A 23,627-nucleotide genomic window follows, 5' to 3' on the forward strand; every position below is an offset into this window, starting at 1 on the left:
ATTAGAAGCCTCCTCCCTAAGTTTGTTCTTTTCACTGCTTTAGCACACTCTGCCAACCCGGATGTTCTAGCTGTGTCTGAATCCTGGCTTAGGAAGACCACCAAAATTCAGAAATTTTAATTCCAAACTACAACATTTTCAGACAAGATAGAACTGCTAAAGGGGGCGGTGTTGCAATCTACTGCAAAGATAGCCTGCAGAGTTCTGTCCTACTATCCAGGTCTGTACCCAAACAATTTGAACTTCTACTTTTAAAATCCACCTCTCTAAAAACAAGTCTCTCACCGTTGCCGCCTGCTATAGACCACCCTCTGCTCCCAGCTGTGCTCTGGACACCATATGTGAACTGATTGCCCCCATCTATCTTCAGAGCTCGTGCTGCTAGGCGACCTAAACTGGAACATGCTTAACACCCCAGCCATCCTACAATCTAAACTCGATGCCCTCAATCTCACACAAATTATCAATGAACCTACCAGGTACCCCCAAAGCCTTAAACACGGGCACCCTCATAGATATCATCCTAACCAACTTCCCTCTAAATACACCTCTGCTGTCTTCAACCAAGATCTCAGCGATCACTGCCTCATTGCCTGCATCCGTAATGGGTCAGCGGTCAAACGACCTCCACTCATCACTGTAAAACGCTCCCTGAAACACTTCAGCGAGCAGGCCTTTCTAATCGACCTGGCCGGGTGTCCTGGAAGGATATTGATCTCATCCCGTCAGTAGAGGATGCCTGGATATTTTTTAAAAATGCCTTCCTAACAATGTTAAATAAACATGCCCCATTCAAGAAAATTAGAACCAGGAACAGATATAGCCCTTGGTTCTCCCCAGACCTGACTGCCCTTAACCAACACAAAAACATCCTATGGCGTTCTGCATTAGCATCGAACAGTCCCCGTGATATGCAGCTGTTCAGGGAAGCTAGAAACCGTTATACACAGGCAGTTAGAAAAGCCAAGGCTAGCTTTTTCAAGCAGAAATTTGCTTCCTGCAACACTAACTCTAAAAAGTTCTGGGACACTGTAAAGTCCATGGAGAATAAGAACACCTCCTCCCAGCTGCCCACTGCACTGAAGATAGGAAACACTGTCACCACTGATAAATCCACCATAATTGAGAATTTCAATAAGCATTTTTCTACGGCTGGCCATGCTTTCCACCTGGCAACTCCTACCCCGGTCAACAGCACTGCACCCCCAACAGCAACTCGCCCAAGCCTTCCCCATTTCTCCTTCTCCCAAATCCATTCAGCTGAAGTTCTGAAAGAGCTGAAAATCTGGACCCCTACAAATCAGCCGGGCTAGACAATCTGGACCCTTTCTTTCTAAAATTATCTGCCGAAATTGTTGCCACCCCTATTACTAGCCTGTTCAACCTCTCTTTCGTGTCATCTGAGATTCCCAAAGATTGAAAGCAGCTGCGGTCATCCCCCTCTTCAAAGGGGGGACACTCTGACCCAAACTGCTACAGACCTATATCTATCCTACCATGCCTTTCTAAGGTCTTCGAAAGCCAAGTCAACAAACAGATTACCGACCATTTCGAATCTCACCATACCTTCTCTGCTATGCAATCTGGTTTCAGAGCTGGTCATGGGTGCACCTCAGCCACGCTCAAGGTCCTAAACGATATCTTAACCGCCATCGATAAGAAACATTACTGTGCAGCCGTATTCATTGATCTGGCCAAGGCTTTCGACTCTGTCAACCACCACATCCTCATCGGCAGACTCGACAGCCTTGGTTTCTCAAATGATTGCCTCGCCTGGTTCACCAACTACTTCTCTGATAGAGTTCAGTGTGTCAAATCGGAGGGTCTGCTGTCCGAACTCTGGCAGTCTCTATGGGGGTGCCACAGGGTTCAATTCTTGGACCGACTCTCTTCTCTGTATACATCAATGAGGTCGCTCTTGCTGCTGGTGAGTCTCTGATCCACCTCTATGCAGACGACACCATTCTGTATACTTCCGGCCCTTCTTTGGACACTGTGTTAACAACCCTCCAGGCAAGCTTCAATGCCATACAACTCTCCTTCCGTGGCCTCCAATTGCTCTTAAATACAAGTAAAACTAAATGCATGCTCTTCAACCGATCGCTACCTGCACCTACCCGCCTGTCCAACATCACTACTCTGGACGGCTCTGACTTAGAATACGTGGACAACTACAAATACTTAGGTGTCTGGTTAGACTGTAAACTCTCCTTCCAGACCCATATCAAACATCTCCAATCCAAAGTTAAATCTAGAATTGGCTTCCTATTTCGCAACAAAGCATCCTTCACTCATGCTGCCAAACATACCCTTGTAAAATTGACCATCCTACCAATCCTCGACTTTGGCGATGTCATTTACAAAATAGCCTCCAATACCCTACTCAACAAATTGGATGCAGTCTATCACAGTGCTATCCGTTTTGTCACCAAAGCCCCATATACTACCCACCATTGCGACCTGTACGCTCTCGTTGGCTGGCCCTCGCTTCATACTCGTCCGCCAAACCCACTGGCTCCATGTCATCTACAAGACCCTGCTAGGTAAAGTCCCCCTTATCTCAGCTCGCTGGTCACCATAGCATCTCCCACCTGTAGCACACGCTCCAGCAGGTATATCTCTCTAGTCACCCCCAAAACCAATTCTTTCTTTGGCCGCCTCTCCTTCCAGTTCTCTGCTGCCAATGACTGGAACGAACTACAAAAATCTCTTAAATTGGAAACACTTATCTCCCTCACTAGCTTTAAGCACCAACTGTCAGAGCATCTTACAGATTACTGCACCTGTACATAGCCCACCTATAATTTAGCCCAAACAACTACCTCTTTCCCAACTGTATTTAATTTATTTATTTATTTTGCTCCTTTGCACCCCATTATTTTTATTTCTACTTTGCACATTCTTCCATTGCAATACTACCATTCCAGTGTTTTACTTGCTATATTGTATTTACTTTGCCACCATGGCCTTTTTTGCCTTTACATCCCTTCTCACCTAATTTGCTCACATTGTATATAGACTTGTTTTTTTTTTATTTTTTTTTACTGTTTTATTGACTGTATGTTTGTTTTACTCCATGTGTAACTCTGTGTCGTTGTATGTGTCGAACTGCTTTGCTTTATCTTGGCCAGGTCGCAATTGTAAATGAGAACTTGTTCTCAACTTGCTTACCTGGTTAAATAAAGGTGAAATAAAAAAAAATATAAAAAAAACAGAGCAGCTGGCTTAGGTCAGTGACAGGGCAGTTGGTTTAGGTCAGTGATAGGACAGCTGGTTTAGGTCAGTGACAGAGCAGCTGGTTTAGGTCAGTGACAGGGCAGCTGGTTTAGGTCAGTGACAGAGCAGCTGGTTTAGGTCAGTGACAGGGCAGCTGGTTTAGGTCAGTGACAGGGCAGCTGGTTTAGGTCAGTGACAGGACAGCTGGTTTAGGTCAGTGACAGGGCAGCTGGTTTAGGTCAGTGACAGGACAGCTGGCTTAGGTCAGTGACAGGACAGCTGGTTTAGGTCAGTGACAGGGCAGCTGGTTTAGGTCAGAGATAGGACAGCTGGTTTAGGTCAGTGATAGGACAGCTGGTTTAGGTCAGTGTTAGGACAGCTGGTTTAGGTCAGTGTTAGGACAGCTGGTTTAGGTCAGTGACAGGGCAGCTGGTTTAGGTCAGTGACAGGGCAGCTGGTTTAGGTCAGTGACAGGACAGCTGGCTTAGGTCAGTGACAGGACAGCTGGTTTAGGTCAGTGACAGGGCAGCTGGTTTAGGTCAGAGATAGGACAGCTGGTTTAGGTCAGTGATAGGACAGCTGGTTTAGGTCAGTGTTAGGACAGCTGGTTTAGGTCAGTGTTAGGACAGCTGGTTTAGGTCAGTGACAGGGCAGCTGGTTTAGGTCCGTGATAGGACAGCTGGTTTAGGTGAGTGATAGGACAGCTGGTTTAGGTCAGTGACGGGGCAGCTGGTTTAGGTCAGTGACAGGGCAGCTGGTTTAGGTCAGTGACAGGACAGCTGGTTTAGGTCAGTGATAGGAGAGCTGGTTTAGGTCAGTGACAGGACAGGACAGCTGTTTTAGGTCAGTGACAGGGTAGATGGTTTAGGTCAGTGACAGACAGGGCAGCTGGTTTAGGTCAGTGACAGGGCAGCTGGTTTAGGTCAGTGACAGACAGGGCAGCTGGTTTAGGTCAGTGACAGAGCAGCTGGTTTAGGTCAGTGACAGACAGGGCAGCTGGTTTAGGTCAGTGACAGACAGGGCAGCTGGTTTAGGTCAGTGACAGGACAGCTGGTTTAGGTCAGTGATAGGGCAGCTGGTTTAGGTCAGTGATAGGACAGCTGGTTTAGGTCAGTGATAGGAGAGCTGGTTTAGGTCAGTGACAGGACAGCTGGTTTAGTTCAGTGACAGGGCAGCTGGTTTAGGTCAGTGATAGGACAGCTGGTTTAGGTCAGTGATAGGACAGCTGGTTTAGGTCAGTGTTAGGACAGCTGGTTTAGGTCAGTGACAGGGCAGCTGGTTTAGGTCAGTGAAAGGACAGCTGGTTTAGGTCAGTGATAGGACAGCTGGCTTAGGTCAGTGACAGGACAGCTGGTTTAGGTCAGTGACAGGGCAGCTGGTTTAGGTCAGTGACAGGGCAGCTGGCTTAGGTCAGTGACAGGGCAGCTGGTTTAGGTCAGTGATAGGACAGCTGGTTTAGGTCAGTGACAGGGCAGCTGGTTTAGGTCAGTGATAGGACATCTGGCTTAGGTCAGTGACAGGACAGCTGGTTTAGGTCAGTGACAGGGCAGCTGGTTTAGGTCAGTGACAGGACAGCTGGCTTAGGTCAGTGACAGGACAGCTGGTTTAGGTCAGTGATAGGACAGCTGGCTTAGGTCAGTGACAGGACAGCTGGTTTAGGTCAGTGACAGGGCAGCTGGTTTAGGTCAGAGATAAGACAGCTGGTTTAGGTCAGTAAAGGATATGTAATTGTGCTGCACTCTTGTGCCCAGACCATGCCTTCTGAACTGCCCCTTAAAGTTGTATTGCATTGAGTTGAATCATGAGTTACAGACGACCCTGAATGGGAGAAATGGAAACCCTAGCCCACTGTAGCAGCTGCAGAGGAGAGGAGCAGCTCCTAGCTGAAACAGATCAGTACAAGGTAACGTCCAGTCAAACTGCAGCTCCTAGCTGAAACAGATCAGTACAAGGTAACGTCCAGTCAAACTGCAGCTCCTAGCTGAAACAGATCAGTACAAGGTAACGTCCAGTCAAACTGCAGCTCCTAGCTGAAACAGATCAGTACAAGGTAACGGCCAGTCAAACTGCAGCTCCTAGCTGAAACAGATCAGTACAAGGTAACGTCCAGTCAAACTGCAGCTCCTAGCTGAAACAGATCAGTACAAGGTAACGTCCAGTCAAACTGCAGCTCCTAGCTGAAACAGATCAGTACAGGGTAATGTCCAGTCAAACTGCAGCTCCTAGCTGAAACAGATCAGTACAGGGTAACGTCCAGTCAAACTGCAGCTCCTAGCTGAAACAGATCAGTACAGGGTAACGTCCAGTCAAACTGCAGCTCCTAGCTGAAACAGATCAGTACAAGGTAACGTCCAGTCAAACTGCAGCTCCTAGCTGAAACAGATCAGTACAAGGTAACGTCCAGTCAAACTGCAGCTCCTAGCTGAAACAGATCAGTACAAGGTAACGTCCAGTCAAACTGCAGCTCCTAGCTGAAACAGATCAGTACAAGGTAACGTCCAGTCAAACTGCAGCTCCTAGCTGAAACAGATCAGTACAAGGTAACGGCCAGTCAAACTGCAGCTCCTAGCTGAAACAGATCAGAACAGGGTAACGTCCAGTCAAACTGCAGCTCCTAGCTGAAACAGATCAGTACAAGGTAACGTCCAGTCAAACTGCAGCTCCTAGCTGAAACAGATCAGTACAGGGTAACGTCCAGTCAAACTGCAGCTCCTAGCTGAAACAGATCAGTACAAGGTAACGTCCAGTCAAACTGCAGCTCCTAGCTGAAACAGATCAGTACAAGGTAACGTCCAGTCAAACTGCAGCTCCTAGCTGAAACAGATCAGTACAAGGTAACGGCCAGTCAAACTGCAGCTCTAGCTGAAACAGATCAGTACAAGGTAACGGCCAGTCAAACTGCAGCTCCTAGCTGAAACAGATCAGTACAAGGTAACGTCCAGTCAAACTGCAGCTCCTAGCTGAAACAGATCAGGACAAGGTAACGGCCAGTCAAACTGCAGCTCCTAGCTGAAACAGATCAGTACAAGGTAACGGCCAGTCAAACTGCAGCTCCTAGCTGAAACAGATCAGTACAAGGTAACGGCCAGTCAAACTGCAGCTCCTAGCTGAAACAGATCAGTACAAGGTAACGTCCAGTCAAACTGCAGCTCCTAGCTGAAACAGATCAGAACAGGGTAACGTCCAGTCAAACTGCAGCTCCTAGCTGAAACAGATCAGTACAAGGTAACGTCCAGTCAAACTGCAGCTCCTAGCTGAAACAGATCAGTACAAGGTAACGTCCAGTCAAACTGCAGCTCCTAGCTGAAACAGATCAGTACAAGGTAACGGCCAGTCAAACTGCAGCTCCTAGCTGAAACAGATCAGTACAAGGTAACGTCCAGTCAAACTGCAGCTCCTAGCTGAAACAGATCAGTACAAGGTAACGGCCAGTCAAACTGCAGCTCCTAGCTGAAACAGATCAGTACAAGGTAACGTCCAGTCAAACTGCAGCTCCTAGCTTCTATGGTTGGAGGATGTGGCCTGTCCTTCTCCAGCACAAGAACCCCAGCATCCACCCTCACATCCTCTGCTTCAACTGACAACTGACCAAACTCCATATCACCTCTCATCCCCAACACACCACACTAACCCCCCCCACACACACACACACACACCTCCCTGCTCTCCCTCCCCTCTCACCAGTTCTTGTTCCAGGTGTGGGCAAATGCTGTGATGAGACTGAGCTGGATGAGGATGAAGGCAAATCCTCCCACCACGCCTACGTAGTGCCAGGCTGGGAGAGAGAGAGAGAAATGGAAAGAGAGAAACAGACAGAGAGAAACAGGTTTGCTGTCTAACTCACTTGATGCAGGCCCATTCTAAATGTGAGTGTAGTCCAAATGTATGTGTACTTTTCAAATTCAATATACATATACGTACCAGTCAAAAGTTTGGACACAACACATTCAAGGGTTTTTCTTTGTTTTTACTATTTTCTACTTTGTAGAATATAGTGAAGACATTAAAATGATGAAATAACACATATGGAATCATGTAGTAACACAAAAGAAATGTTTAAAAAAATCTAAATATAATCTCTATTTGAGATTATTCAAAGTAGCCCCCCTTTGCCTTGATGGCAGCTTCGCACACTCTTGGCATTCTCTCAACCAGCTTCATGATGTCGTCAGCTGGAGTGCATTTCAATTAATAGATGTGCCTTGTTAAAAGTTAATTAGTGGAATTTCTTACCTTCTTAATGCATTTGAGCCAATCAGTTGTGTTGTGACAAGGTAGGGTTGGTATACAGAAGATAGCCCTATTTGGTAAAATACCATATTATGGCAAGAACAGCTCAAATAATCAAAGAGAAACGACAGTCCAACCTTACTTTAACTTAAGACAAGAAGGTCAAAAAAGTTTATTCTAGTGCAGTCGCAAAATCCATCAAGCGCTATGACGAAACTGGCTCTCATGAGGACAGCCACAGGAAAGGAAGACCCAGAGTTGCCTCTGATGCAGAGGATAAGTAAATTTGAGTTACCAGCCTCAGAAATTGCAGCCCAAATAAATGCTTCACAGAGTTCAAGTAACAGACACATCTCAACATCAACTGTTCAGAGGAGACTGCGTGAATCAGGCCTTCGTGGTCGAATTTCTGCTAAGAAACCATTACTTAAGGACACCAATAATAAGAAGAGACTTTCTTGAGCTGAGAAACACGAGCGAATGGACATTAGACCGGTGACAATATGTCCTTTGGTCTGATGAGTCCAAATTTGAGATTTTTGGTTCCAATCGCTGTGTCTTTGTGAGACACAGAGTAGGTGAACGGATGATCTCTGCATGTGTGGTTCCCACCATGAAGCATGGAGGAGGAGGTGTGATGGTGTTGGGGTGTTTTGCTGGTGACACTGTCAGTGATTTATTAAGAATTCAAGGCACACTTAACCAGCATGGCTACCACAGCATTCTGCAGCAATTCGCCATCCCACCTGGTTTGCACTTAGTAGAACTATCATTTGTTTTTCAACAGGACAATCACCCAACCGCAACCCAATTGAGATGGTTTGGGATGAGTTGAACTGCAGAGTGAAGGAAAAGCAGCCAACAAGTGCTCAGCATATGTGGGAACTCCTTCAATACTGTTGTAAACCATTCTTCATGAAGCTGGTTGAGAGAATGCCAAGAGTGTGTGAAGCTGTCATCAAGGCAAAGGTTGGCGACTTTGAAGAATCTAAAATATATTTAGATTTGTTTAACACTTTTTTTGGTAACTACATGATTCCATATGTGTTATTTCATAGTTTTGATGTCTTCACAATTCTACAATGTAGAAAATAGTTTTAAAAAATAAAGATAAACCCTTTAATGAGTAGGTGTGTCCAAACTTTTGACTGGTACTGTATATGAGAGTGTTTTCTTATGGGCATGTTGCAAAACACAGTTCCTCATCAAGAATAACATACTGTAGTCATCTATTAAATAATGAACTTATAGCACAGAAGATTCTGAGGCAGAGGAACAGCCATAAAACATGTAGGATCTGAAATCAGTTACTGTGTCACGATGAGATTTACTGCTGCTAGCACAACACTATCCAACCACAGAGAAATTTATGGTGGCTTGACTGCAGGGTGAATCTCGTGAGATGATGAGTAGGTCTACAGTGCCCCCTATCTATCGGTATTAAAATATAACTGTACCTATTGCCTTCAGCTAGGGCAATTCTGTGTTGAAAGTTTAGCAATGTATTCTAAGAGGGAATCTTGATTGTGTGTCCAGGCTGCTCACCATGCAGGAAGGACTCAGTAGGGATGAAGAAGGCAGCAGTACACATCCCAAGCAGGGTGATGAACTTCAGAAACCAGAACCTGCATTAGGACCAGAGAGAACCAGTTATATGGTTGTATGCCTAACATTCGCATAATAACATGTTTTTTTATATGTTTGTTTGAAACCACCTAGGGACAACTACCCACCTACAATATATCCTGCCCTACATACAGAGGACGTGCAGACGAAGAGCATCTTCGTTAAGAAGCTGCATTAATTTTTTATTTCACCTTTATTTAACCAGGTAGGCAAGTTGAGAACAAGTTCTCATTTACAATTGCGACCTGGCCAAGATAAAGCAAAGCAGTTCGACAGATACAACGACACAGAGTTACACATGGAGTAAAACAAACATACAGTCAATAATACAGTATAAACAAGTCTATATACAATGTGAGCAAATGAGGTGAGAAGGGAGGTAAAGGCAAAAAAGGCCATGGTGGCAAAGTAAATACAATATAGCAAGTAAAACACTGGAATGGTAGTTTTGCAATGGAAGAATGTGAAAAGTAGAAATAAAAATAATGGGGTGCAAAGGAGCAAAATAAATAAATTAATTAAATACAGTTGGGAAAGAGGTAGTTGTTTGGGCTAAATTATAGGTGGGCTATGTACAGGTGCAGTAATCTGTGAGCTGCTCTGACAGTTGGTGCTTAAAGCTAGGGAGATAAGTGTTTCCAGTTTCAGAGATTTTTGTAGTTCGTTCCAGTCATTGGCAGCAGAGAACTGGAAGGAGAGGAGGCCAAAGAAATAATTGGTTTTGGGGGTGACTAGAGAGATATACCTGCTGGAGCGTGTGCTACAGGTGGGAGATGCTATGGTGACCAGAGAGCTGAGATAAGGGGGGACTTTACCTAGCAGGGTCTTGTAGATGACATGGAGCCAGTGGGTTTGGCGACGAGTATGAACGAGGGCCAGCCAACGAGAGCGTACAGGTCGCAATGGTGGGTAGTATATGGGGCTTTGGTGACAAAACGGATTGCACTGTGATAGACTGCATCCAATTTGTTGAGTAGGGTATTGGAGGCTATTTTGTAAATGACATCGCCAAAGTCGAGGATTGGTAGGATGGTCAGTTTTACAAGGGTATGTTTGGCAGCATGAGTGAAGGATGCTTTGTTGCGAAATAGGAAGCCAATTCTAGATTTAACTTTGGATTGGAGATGTTTGATATGGGTCTGGAAGGAGAGTTTATAGTCTAACCAGACACCTAAGTATTTGTAGTTGTCCACGTATTCTAAGTCAGAGCCGTCCAGAGTAGTGATGTTGGACAGGCGGGTAGGTGCAGGTAGCGATCGGTTGAAGAGCATGCATTTAGTTTTACTTGTATTTAAGAGCAATTGGAGGCCACGGAAGGAGAGTTGTATGGCATTGAAGCTTGCCTAGAGGGTTGTTAACACAGTGTCCAAAGAAGGGCCAGAAGTATACAGAATGGTGTCGTCTGCGTAGAGGTGGATCAGAGACTCACCAGCAGCAAGAGCGACCTCATTGATGTATACAGAGAAGAGAGTCGGTCCAAGAATTGAACCCTGTGGCACCCCCATAGAGACTGCCAGAGGTCCGGACAGCAGACCCTCCGATTTGACACACTGAACTCTATCAGAGAAGTAGTTGGTGAACCAGGCGAGGCAATCATTTGAGAAACCAAGGCTGTCGAGTCTGCCGATGAGGATGTGGTGATTGACAGAGTCGAAAGCCTTGGCCAGATGAATGAATACGGCTGCACAGTTATGTTTCTTATCGATGGCGGTTAAAGATATCGTTTAGGACCTTGAGCGTGGCTGAGGTGCACCCATGACCAGCTCTGAAACCAGATTGCATAGCAGAGAAGGTATGGTGAGATTCGAAATGGTCGGTAATCTGTTTGTTGACTTGGCTTTCGTAGACCTTAGAACCCACCTAGAGCCCGTCACTGCTCTAATTAACCCCCCTAGAGCGCGTCACTGCTCTAATTAACCCCCCTAGAGCGTGTCACTGCTCTAATTAACCCCCTAGAGCGTGTCACTGCTCTAATTAACCCCCCTAGAGCGTGTCACTGCTCTAATTAACCCCCCTAGAGCGTGTCACTGCTCTAATTAACCCCCCTAGAGCGCGTCACTGCTCTAATTAACCCCCTAGAGCGTGTCACTGCTCTAATTAACCCCCCTAGAGCGTGTCACTGCTCTAATCAACCCCCCTAGAGCGTGTCACTGCTCTAATCAACCCCCCTAGAGCGTGTCACTGCTCTAATCAACCCCCCTAGAGAGTGTCACTGCTCTAATCATCCCCCTAGAGCGTGTCACTGCTCTAATCAACCCCCTAGAGCGGATCACTGCTCTAATCATCCCCCCTAGAGCGTGTCACTGCTCTAATCAACCCCCCTAGAGCGTGTCACTGCTCTAATGCTAACCCCCTAGAGCGTGTCACTGCTCTAATCAACCCCTGAGAGTGTCACTGCTCTAATCATCCCCCCTAGAGCGTGTCACTGCTCTAATCAAATCATCCCCCTGCTCTAATCAACCCCCCCTAGAGCGTGTCACTGCTCTAATCAACCCCCCCTAGAGCGTGTCACTGCTTTAGTCAACCCCCTAGAGCGTGTCACTGCTCTAATCAACCCCCTAGAGCGTGTCACTGCTCTAATCAACCCCCCTGAGCGGTCACTGCTCTAATCAACCCCCCTAGAGCGGGTCACTGCTCTAATCAACCCCCTAGAGCGTGTCACTGCTCTAATCAACCCCCTAGAGTGTCACTGCTCTAATCAACCCCCTAGAGCGTGTCACTGCTCTAATCAACCCCCTAGAGCGTGTCACTGCTCTAATCAACCCCCCGTAGAATCAACCCCCCTAGTGTCACTGCTCTAATCAACCCCCCTAGAGCGTGTCACTGCTCTAATCAACCCCCCTAGAGCGTGTCACTGCTCTAATCAACCCCCCTAGAGCGTGAGTGTCACTGCTCTAATCAACCCCCTAGAGCGTGTCACTGCTCTAATCAACCCCCACTGCTAATCAACCCCCTAGAGCGTGTCACTGCTCTAATCAACCCCCCTAGAGCGTGTCACTGCTTTAATCAACCCCCTAGAGCGTGTCACTGCTCTAATCAACCCCCCTAGAGCGTGTCACTGCTCTAATCAACCCCCCTAGAGCGGGTCACTGCTCTAATCAACCCCCTAGAGCGTGTCACTGCTCTAATCAACCCCCTAGAGCGTGTCACTGCTCTAATCAACCCCCTAGAGCGTGTCACTGCTCTAATCAACCCCCCTAGAGCGTGTCACTGCTCTAATCAACCCCCCTAGAGCGTGTCACTGCTCTAATCAACCCCCTAGAGCGTGTCACTGCTCTAATCAACCCCTAGAACCCCCTAGCGTGTCACTGCTCTAATCAACCCCCCTAGAGCGTGTCACTGCTCTAATCAACCCCCTAGAGCGGGTCACTGCTCTAATCAACCCCCCTAGAGCGGTCACTGCTCTAATCAACCCCCTAGAGCGTGTCACTGCTCTAATTAACCCCCCTAGAGCGGGTCACTGCTCTAATCAACCCCCTAGAGCGGGTCACTGCTCTAATCAACCCCCTAGAGCGTGTCACTGCTCAACCCCCTAGAGCGGGTCACTGCTCTAATCAACCCCCTAGAGCGTGTCACTGCTCTAATCAACCCCTAGATCACCCCCTAGAGCGGGTCACTGCTCTAATCAACCCCCTAGAGCGTGTCACTGCTCTAATCAACCCCCTAGAGCGTGTCACTGCTCTAATCAACCCCCCTAGAGCGTGTCACTGCTCTAATCAACCCCCCTAGAGCGTGTCACTGCTCTAATCAACCCCCCTAGAGCGTGTCACTGCTCTAATCAACCCCCCTAGAGCGTGTCACTGCTCTAATCAATAGCACAGCAGTGGACAGTATCACAAGCTGGTTAAAAAAGGACACTGGTGCATTGGTCAGGCAGGTGAGGAATAGGCCCACGTAGCCTCAAATAGACGTGTTGATATTGACGTTAGTACTGTACTAGTGGGAGGGGTGTTACACGATGTATTAGCACAAAACACCTTAAAGGGGTATTACATGTAGAACGCAAACTTTCATTCACATATACGCCATGGTAGTTCTCCTGCGTCTCCCCAATATAAATTAACCTTCAGAGCTACTGCTGACCCATTGTGGATGAGCGCTCTGAAGTCCTGGCTGGACTTGACATCGATGAGGAACAGCGCCATCATCAGGTAGAAGCAGGCAGTGCCGAAGCAGACCCTGTAGACCGCTGAGTAGCCAACCAGCATCTCACAGTGCCCTCCGCCATGGGCCTGGTCACACACCATGTTGAAGAAAGGCACCTGAAACACACAAACACACTCTGTTATGGAGTGTGTGTGTGTGTGTGTGTGTGTGTGTGTGTGTGTGTGCCCATTTGTGAGCGTGTGTGTGTCCGTTTGTGTGTGCCCATTTGTGAGCGTGTGTGTGTGTGTGTGTGTGTGTGTGTGTGCGTATCTCTCTTTTTAAGTGTGTGTGTGTGTACATGCATGTACAGTATGTGTGTGTAACCTAGAGGTTAGCTAGTGGACGCCTCCAGGCCTTTCTCTCTTTGGGAGGAAAACAGTGTACTGAAATGATCCTGCAGCCTACTGCATGTATCTTTAGCATAGCGATTCATCAGACAGTTATTGAATGTGACATGACACAACAAACAGAACCAGTATTCTCATTGGCACACATTATGAGTGGATTTACACCACAAAAAGTGACAGGGAGAGAGTAGGTATGCATCCCAAATGGCACTCTATTCCCTACATAGTGCACTACCATGGGCCCTGGTCAAAAGCACTAGTAATCTATGGCAATCTATCGTCATTTTGGTAATTTATACTTGAATAACTTTTACAAAATGTATTCATATATAGTTTTTTTATACATCTGTGTCCATATTGTTCGTGAGTTTCTAGTGGATAGAATATACGGTTCAAGAGAAAACAGCCTAAATGAATGGGAAAAGCATCTAACCAACAATGGCATTATTTGTAATTAACTCTGCAACACTTCCAACTGTTTACTTTTTTCACAACTGCCACCAGTTTGATGCCAAAACACAAATACATACATACTGACATAGTCAAATAAATAGAAGTGTGTAAAAACAAATACCCCTCATGTTAAACACTAATGTTATTCACTAAGTTGATGGTTTATATTTAGGATCATGTTTTACAGCTTTGTTGTTCTATTTCTTATTTGAAAATCATCTTATTTCATTCATTTGTAACTGTTACGCGATAAGGCCACAGAGGGCCAGAGATCATTACAGACACCTGTAGTACCCAAAAGGCCCACTTACATGTCTTATTATATCAAATCCTTGAAAGATACCAACATTCTGGTAGTTCACGAATAATCTCTGAAAGTTTCCAGTGACATACCCTCCCTTTGCAACCCTACTTCTTACTGACTCTTTTTGTGTGTGGATGGGACCAACACTACCTAGTGAAACGTACTTAACCTACTACATACTACACTTGCCTGATATCCAAACGGGAATCCATGTTCTGTTTCTCTCCTAAATGTTTAACTACTACACATTCAAGAAATCAGTCTGGCCCTGGGATGGCACACATAAGACTGGCCCTGGGTTGGCACACATAAGACTGGCCCTGGGTTGGCACACATAAGACTGGCCCTGGGTTGGCACACATAAGACTGGCCCTGGGATGGCACACATAAGACTGGCCCTGGGATGGCACACATAAGACTGGCCCTGGGATGGCACACATAAGACTGGCCCTGGGATGGCACACATAAGACTGGCCCTGGGATGGCACACATAAGACTGGCCCTGGGATGGCACACATAAGACTGGCCCTGGGATGGCACACATAAGACTGGCCCTGGGATGGCACACATAAGACTGGCCCTGGGATGGCACACATAAGACTGCACACATAAGACTGGCCCTGGGTTGGCACACATAAGACTGGCCCTGGGTTGGCACACATAAGACTGGCCCTGGGATGGCACACATAAGACTGGCCCTGGGATGGCACACATAAGACTGGCCCTGGGATGGCACACATAAGACTGGCCCTGGGATGGCACACTGGCCCTGGGATGGCACAGACTGGCCCTTGGATGGCACACATAAGACTGGCCCTGGGATGGCACACATAAGACTGGCCCTGGGATGGCACACATAAGACTGGCCCTGGGATGGCACACATAAGACTGGCCCTGGGTTGGCACACATAAGACTGGCCCTGGGTTGGCACACATAAGACTGGCCCTGGGATGGCACACATAAGACTGGCCCTGGGTTGGCACACATAAGACTGGCCCTGGGTTGGCACACATAAGACTGGCCCTGGGATGGCATACATAAGACTGGCCCTGGGTTGGCACACATAAGACTGGCCCTGGGATGGCACACATAAGACTGGCCCTGGGATGGCACACATAAGACTGGCCCTGGGATGGCACACATAAGACTGGCCCTGGGATGGCACACATAAGACTGGCCCTTGGATGGCATACATAAGACTGGCCCTGGGATGGCACACATAAGACTGGCCCTGGGATGGCACACATAAGACTGGCCCTGGGATGGCACACATAAGACTGGCCCTGGGATGGCACACATAAGACTGGCCCTTGGATGGCACACATAAGACTGGCCCTGGGATGGCACATATAAGACTGGCCTTGGGATGGCCTTGGGATGGCACACATAAGACTGGCCCTGGGATGGCACACATAAGACTGGCCCTGGGATGGCACACATAAGACTGGCCCTGGGATGGCACACATAAGACTGGCCCTGGGATGGCACACATAAGACTGGCCCTGGGATGGCACACATAAGACTGGCCCTGGGATGGCACACATAAGACTGGCCCTGGGATGGCACACATAAGACTGGCCCTGGGTTGGCACACATAAGACTGGCCCTGGGATGGCACACATAAGACTGGCCCTGGGTTGGCACACATAAGACTGGCCCTGGGACTTGGCACCTGGGATGGCACATAAGACTGGCCCTGGGATGGCACACATAAGACTGGCCCTGGGTTGGCACACATAAGACTGGCCCTGGGTTGGCACACATAAGACTGGCCCTGGGATGGCATACATAAGACTGGCCCTGGGTTGGCATACATAAGACTGGCCCTGGGATGGCACACATAAGACTGGCCCTGGGATGGCACACATAAGACTGGCCCTGGGATGGCACACATAAGACTGGCCCTTGGATGGCATACATAAGACTGGCCCTGGGATGGCACACATAAGACTGGCCCTGGGATGGCACACATAAGACTGGCCCTGGGATGGCACACATAAGACTGGCCCTTGGATGGCACACATAAGACTGGCCCTGGGATGGCACACATAAGACTGGCCCTGGGATGGCACACATAAGACTGGCCCTTGGATGGCACACATAAGACTGGCCCTGGGATGGCACATATAAGACTGGCCCTGGGATGGCACACATAAGACTGGCCCTGGGATGGCACACATAAGACGTGGGATGGCACACATAAGACTGGCCCTGGGATGGCACACATAAGACGTGGGATGGCACACATAAGACTGGCCCTGGGATGGCACACATAAGATGTGGGATGGCACACATAAGACTGGCCCTTGGATGGCACACATAAGACTGGCCCTGGGATGGCACACATAAGACTGGCCCTGGGATGGCACACATAAGACGTGGGATGGCACACATAAGACGTGGGATGGCACACATAAGACGTGGGATGGCACACATAAGACTGGCCCTGGGATGGCACACATAAGACGTGGGATGGCACACATAAGACGTGGGATGGCACACATAAGACGTGGGATGGTACACATAAGACGTGGGATTGCACACATAAGACGTGGGATGGCACACATAAGACGTGGGATGGCACACATAAGACGTGGGATGGCACACGTGAGGGTTTGGGTGGGACGCGTGAGATGTGGGATGGCACACATGAGGCCATTGGAGAGGGACTTGGTAGAGTGAAGTGTGGGGATATGTTTTCCCAAATGCAATAGATAGTGTAAGGACCCTTCCCTTTCTATGTCATCCTATTGGTTGTGTGGTGATTAGCAAGTTTGCCTGTGGGCTGGAAAGACCAGGGTTGGAGACCTACAAGGTGCTGCTGTTCTAATGCACTAATTCAGAGCTCTCCAATCCCGTTCCTGGAGAGATACCCTCCTATAGGTTTTTCCTCCAACCCCAGTTGTAACTAACCTGATTCAGTTTATCAACCAGCTAATTAAATAGAATCAGGTACGCTAGATTAGGATTGGTAGAAAAAACCTACAGGACGGTAGCTCTCCAGGAACAGGGTTGGAGAGCCCTGCACTAATTTACACAACAATACATTTAATTGAGTTACTCTCAGGGTGCACGTTTGCCGGCCTTCGCTAAAGTAGTAATGTACTAACCTTGGTTAACCCAGAACTCAAATATTGCATATTAAGTAGTCTGACCACAATAGATTACTAATGTACTAATGTAATTGAATCAGGACAGGAACACTTTATAGCACCTCAGAGCAAACAAAGTGCTCAGACATGATGGAACTTTGTTGATCCCCAAAGGAGGACATGACATCAGACACTCACATTGTCCCGGACAGCCTCGGAGACAGTGCGTGAGAGCATGAGACAGGAGACGGCGCAGGCCATGATGTGGAAGAGTGTGTACATGATCCTCGTGCTGGACGATGACTTCACCGGGGGGCAGAAGGAGCAGCACAGTGAACACGGGGCCGGGCCACAGCAGCAACATATCTGTGGAGAGGAGAGAGATATGTTCACATATATATCTGAGAGGAGAGAGGAGAGGAGAGGAGAGGAGAGGAAGGAGAGGAGAGGGAGAGGGAGGGGAGAGGAGAGGAGGGTACCTACCTGGAGAGAGGAAGAAACCTATCTGGGGAGCAGAACAAGTGAGGAGTCAGCTCAACAATATATTGACAATGCTCAATATATCCTAGGAGATGAGGAGAGAGATGCTCAATATATCTGCGGGAGGCGGAGAGAGGGATTTTCAATATAAATGATATGTGAGAGCTGTAACTGGGAGGAGGTGAAGAGAGAGATGCTCAATATCTGTGAGGAGATGTGTAAATTCAACAATAAAGGGATTATACTGTATTTAACCAATTGGATCAAATCCTTGGTCATCATCAACCACTCCAACACTCCAACGTCAACATATTTGAATGATGGAAAGGAGAGGGGTGTTTAGCATATTTTAGGATGGAGTGGAGTCAACATGTCTGTGAATCAGAAGTCAACTGAACATAGCCTTAGTGCTAGACAGAAAGCTACATAACTGAAGGAAGAGAGAGGTGACGAGTGAGTGAGTGAGTGAGTGAGTGAATAAATGCATGAATGAATGACATCGATTATCCCTCAAGAGGAAATTCTTTCCATAACTCACCGAAGTTGCACATAACTGCTTACAAATTCACCAACATCTAATTCACTGTAGTACCACAGAGAAAGCATGACGCTCTCAATAACCAAGTAATATTTGTTTATATCATTTACACAGTGAATGAACTCAGTGAACTATTCTCAGAGGAGCTTCACCTTGATATGAGGGTTTTGGGCAGGTGGTTGTTGTGTGTTACAGGTGGTCGTTGTGTGTTACAGGTGGTCGTTGTGTGTTACAGGTGGTCGTTGCGTGTTACAGGTGGTCGTTGCGTGTTACAGGGGATTGTTGCGTGTTATACAGGTGGTCGTTGCGTGTTACAGGTGATCGTTGCGTGTTACAGGTGATCGTTGCGTGTTACAGGTGGTCGTTGCGTGTTACAGGTGATCGTTGCGTGTTACAGGTGGTCGTTGCGTGTTACAGGTGGTCGTTGCGTGTTACAGGTGATCGTTGCGTGTTACAGGTGGTCGTTGCGTGTTACAGGTGGTTGTTGCGTGTTACAGGTGATTGTTGCGTGTTACAGGTGGTCGTTGCGTGTTACAGGTGGTCGTTGCGTGTTACAGGTGGTCGTTGCGTGTTACAGGTGGTCGTTGCGTGTTTACAGGTGGTCGTTGCGTGTTATACAGGTGGTCGTTGCGTGTTACAGGTGGTCGTTGCGTGTTACAGGTGGTCGTTGCGTGTTACAGGTGGTCGTTGCGTGTTACAGGTGGTCGTTGCGTGTTACAGGTGGTCGTTGCGTGTTACAGGTGATCGTTGCGTGTTACAGGTGGTCGTTGCGTGTTACAGGTGGTCGTTGCGTGTTACAGGTGGTCGTTGCGTGTTACAGGTGATCGTTGCGTGTTACAGGTGATCGTTGCGTGTTACAGGTGGTCGTTGCGTGTTACAGGTGGTCGTTGCGTGTTACAGGTGGTCGTTGCGTGTTACAGGTGGTTGTTGCGTGTTACAGGTGATCGTTGCGTGTTACAGGTGGTCGTTGCGTGTTACAGGTGGTTGTTGCGTGTTACAGGTGATTGTTGCGTGTTACAGGTGGTTGAATTTAGTCCAAACACACAGAAAATCTGATCCGCCTGGAGTCAAACCAATTTATAGACTAACAGCATTGTATTGTAATACACTGTGTTGAACTGCTTGTCCTGTTTTAAGTCGTTGTTATCTGGGATTTTACTGGGGGTGGGGGGGTTACTGGATGAGGGAGGGGAGTAGAAACACAAGCATAGACTGTTTCTTTGATAAACATCCAGAACTGTAGATGAAATCTATCCTATCTATCGATCGATCTATCTGTATCTCTCTAATTGCTCTAATCTCTCTAATCTACAACAGAAAGCTGGTTCACTAGGTGAGTGTAAACTGTAGAGTGGCTAGGTCATGTTGGATTTGTGGGACAATGACTCACGTCTTTCCAATATGAGATTAACCTGCATTGTTGTATCAAATGTATATCCTGCCAATAACATTAATACAGGACACAGTCTCAGGTCTCAAGCGTAGGGGTTGGAGAATGGGGCAAAATAAAACGAGACACAGTGTAGACTACTGTACAACGGGTGTATTGATCTCTATCCAACATAGAACACCTGCTGCATTGTAACAGATACTGACATCTGCTAGTTCTGGATCTGATACGTATTAACAACAGGCCAGTTAGGTACAAAACAATAGTCATATCACATCAACTATTATGTGTTAAAGTTATGTTTTAACACAACAACTAATATAGCTATGATTTAACACAACAACTACATTACTATGTTTTAACACCACAACTACATTACTATGTTTTAACACCACAACAACTACATTACTATGTTTTAACACCACAACAACTAATATAGTTATGTTTTAACACAACAACTGCATTACTATGTTTTAACACAACAACTACATTACTATGTTTTAACACAACAACTACATTACTATGTTTTAACACAACAACTACATTACTATGTTTTAACACAACAACTACATTACTATGTTTTAACACAACAACTAATATAACTATGTTTTAACACAACAACTACATTACTATGTTTTAACACCACAACAACTACATTACTATGTTTTAACACCACAACAACTACATTACTATGTTTTAACACCACAACAACTACATTACTATGTTTTAACACCACAACAACTACATTACTATGTTTTAACACAACAACTAATATAACTATGTTTTAACACAACAACTACATTACTATGTTTTAACACCACAACAACTACATTACTATGTTTTAACACAACAACTACATTACTATGTTTTAACACAAAAACTAATATAACTGTTTTAACACAACAACTAATATAACTATGTTTTAACACAACAACTACATTACTATGTTTTAACACCACAACAACTACATTACTATGTTTTAACACAACAACTACATTACTATGTTTTAACACAAAAACTAATATAACTGTTTTAACACAACAACTAATATAACTATGTTTTAACACAACAACTACATTACTATGTTTTAACACAACAACTAATATAACTATGTTTTAACACAACAACTACATTACTATGTTTTAACACAACAACTAATATAACTATGTTTTAACACAACAACTACATTACTATGTTTTAACACAAAAACTAATATAACTGTTTTAACACAACAACTACATTACTATGTTTTAACACAACTAGTATAACTATGTTTTAACACAACTAATGTTGTATGTTTTAACACAACTAGTATAACTATGTTTTAACACAACAACTAATATAACTATGTTTTAACACAACAACTACATTACTATGTTTTAACACAACAACTGTGTTATAACACAACAACTAATATAACTGTTTTTATTATTTTTTATTTTATTTTACCTTTATTTAACCAGGCAAGTCAGTTAAGAACAAATTCTTATTTTCAATGACGGCCTAGGAACAGCGGGTTAACTGCCTGTTCAGCGGCAGAACGACAGATTTGTTTGTACCTTGTCAGCTCGGGGGTTTGAACTTGCAACCTTCCGGTTACTAGTCCAACGCTCTAACCACTAGGCTACCCTGCCACCCCACAACAACACAACAACTAATATAACTATGATTTAAAACAACAACTAATATAACTATGTTATAACACAACAACTACATTACTATGTTATAACACAACAACTACATTACTATGTTTTAACACGACAACTACTATAACTGTTTTAACACAACAACTACATTACTATGTTTTAACACAACAACTACATTACTATGTTTTAACACAACAACTACATTACTATGTTTTAACACAACAACTACATTACTATGTTTTAACACAACAACTACATTACTATGTTTTAACACAACAACTACATTACTATGTTTTAACACAACAACTACATTACTATGTTTTAACACAACAACTACATTACTATGTTTTAACACGACAACTAATATAACTGTTTTAACACAACAACTACATTACTATGTTTTAACACAACAACTACATTACTATGTTTTAACACGACAACTAATAACTGTTTTAACACAACAACTACATTACTATGTTATAACACAACAACTACATTACTATGTTTTAACACAACAACTACATTACTATGTTTTAACACAACAACTACATTACTATGTTATAACACAACAACTACATTACTATGTTATAACACAACAACTAATATAACTGTTTTAACACAACAACAACTACATTACTATGTTATAACACAACAACTACATTACTATGTTTTAACACAACAACTAATATAACTGTTTTAACACAACAACTAATAACTGTTTTAACACAACAACTACATTACTATGTTATAACACAACAACTACATTACTATGTTATAACACAACAACTAATATAACTATGTTATAACACAACAACTAATATAACTATGTTATAACACAACAACTACATTACTATGTTTTATCACAACAACTAATATAACTGTTATAACACAACTACATTACTATGTTTTAACACAACAACTACATTACTATGTTAACACAACAACTAATATAACTATGTTTTAACACAACAACTAATATAACTATGATTAAACACAGCAACTAATATAACTATGTTTAAATACAACAACTAATATAACTATGTTTTAACACAGCAACTAATATAACTATGTTTTAACACAACAACTAATATAGCTATGATTTAATACAACAACTAATATAACTATGTTTTAACACAGCAACTAATATAACTATGTTATAACACAACAACTACATTACTATGTTTTAACACAACAACTAATATAACTGTTTTAACACAACAACTAATATAACTATGTTTAAATACAACTACTAGCAAACGTATCATGAAAATATGGGACTCAATGTCTTACTAAACAGACAGCAATCCAAACACATTCTCATTCATGTGTAACGTCTCCATAATTCCTCTTATATGTTCTCTCTTTCCCTCCCGCCAACAGTCATTCAGGACTCTGTCTCACCTGGTAGGCAAACATGTTGAGGAAGTAGCTGTAGATGCCACTCTGGTGCATCTCCTGGGCTGTCATCCGTTCAGAACCCTCCAAAACGGACAGCTTTGGGTGTTAGATCACAGACCCTGTGAGGATGACATCCTAAAAGTCCCCAGAAAACGATCCTCTAACATCTAAAACAGTACAAAATGTTTTCCCAAAATAAGTACCGGCGTTACAAAACAAAAGCGCTACTTGTTGTTGTGCAATCCAACTTCCAACGGGTCAACAGGGTAGTTCTTCCTGAGTTCTTCTCTGCTATATCCTGGATCACATGTAACACAAAGACACATCCAACCAACCTGGCTAAATCTCGGCCTCAATCCAACTTCGGGGGGATAGAAAGTGTCCGGGTATTTATTTTACTCATATCCTGTGTGCTCTCTTTTTGCTTCTGTGTCAGACGCTGTCAGAAGAGTTGGAGAGAGAGGTGGTGATGATGAATGCCCTCAACCCCTCCTCCCCCTGCTCCGCTTTACCCTGGCAGATTAGGCAGAGCCAGGGAGAGAGGGAGGCGGGGCATGTGTTAGTCCCATCTGTCCCTCCCTTCCCCCAGGGACCTTGCTCCACTGCTCCAGAGACAGCCTCCAGGCCACACACACACACACACACACACACACACACACACACACACACACACACACAGGACAGAGCAGCCCCATGGTCACAATAGGCTTGGGCCACGCTGTTCATTGGGTTACATACCCATCAGAATGGAATTACCCGC

The 23,627-nt window shown here is 45.2% G+C and overlaps 1 protein-coding gene across 1 annotated transcript in view; it reads right to left on the reverse strand.

Annotated features, from left to right (window-relative positions):
* The window catches only part of serinc4 (serine incorporator 4), a 51,505-nt gene extending 28,168 nt beyond the window's left edge, over positions 1–23,337 (reverse strand). The window contains exons 1-5 of the mRNA XM_065012180.1: positions 22,871–23,337; positions 17,614–17,781; positions 13,156–13,334; positions 8,992–9,071; positions 6,898–6,991 (exon numbers count right to left, since the gene is read on the reverse strand). Of these exons, the coding sequence (XP_064868252.1) occupies positions 6,898–6,991; positions 8,992–9,071; positions 13,156–13,334; positions 17,614–17,781; positions 22,871–22,936 (587 nt within the window). The 5' untranslated portion in view covers positions 22,937–23,337. The remainder of the gene's footprint in view (positions 1–6,897; positions 6,992–8,991; positions 9,072–13,155; positions 13,335–17,613; positions 17,782–22,870) is intronic.
* Positions 23,338–23,627: the final 290 nt, after the last annotated feature.

The sequence above is a fragment of the Oncorhynchus nerka genome, linkage group LG27 (assembly GCF_034236695.1).
Source record: "Oncorhynchus nerka isolate Pitt River linkage group LG27, Oner_Uvic_2.0, whole genome shotgun sequence".
NCBI lineage: Eukaryota > Metazoa > Chordata > Actinopteri > Salmoniformes > Salmonidae > Oncorhynchus > Oncorhynchus nerka.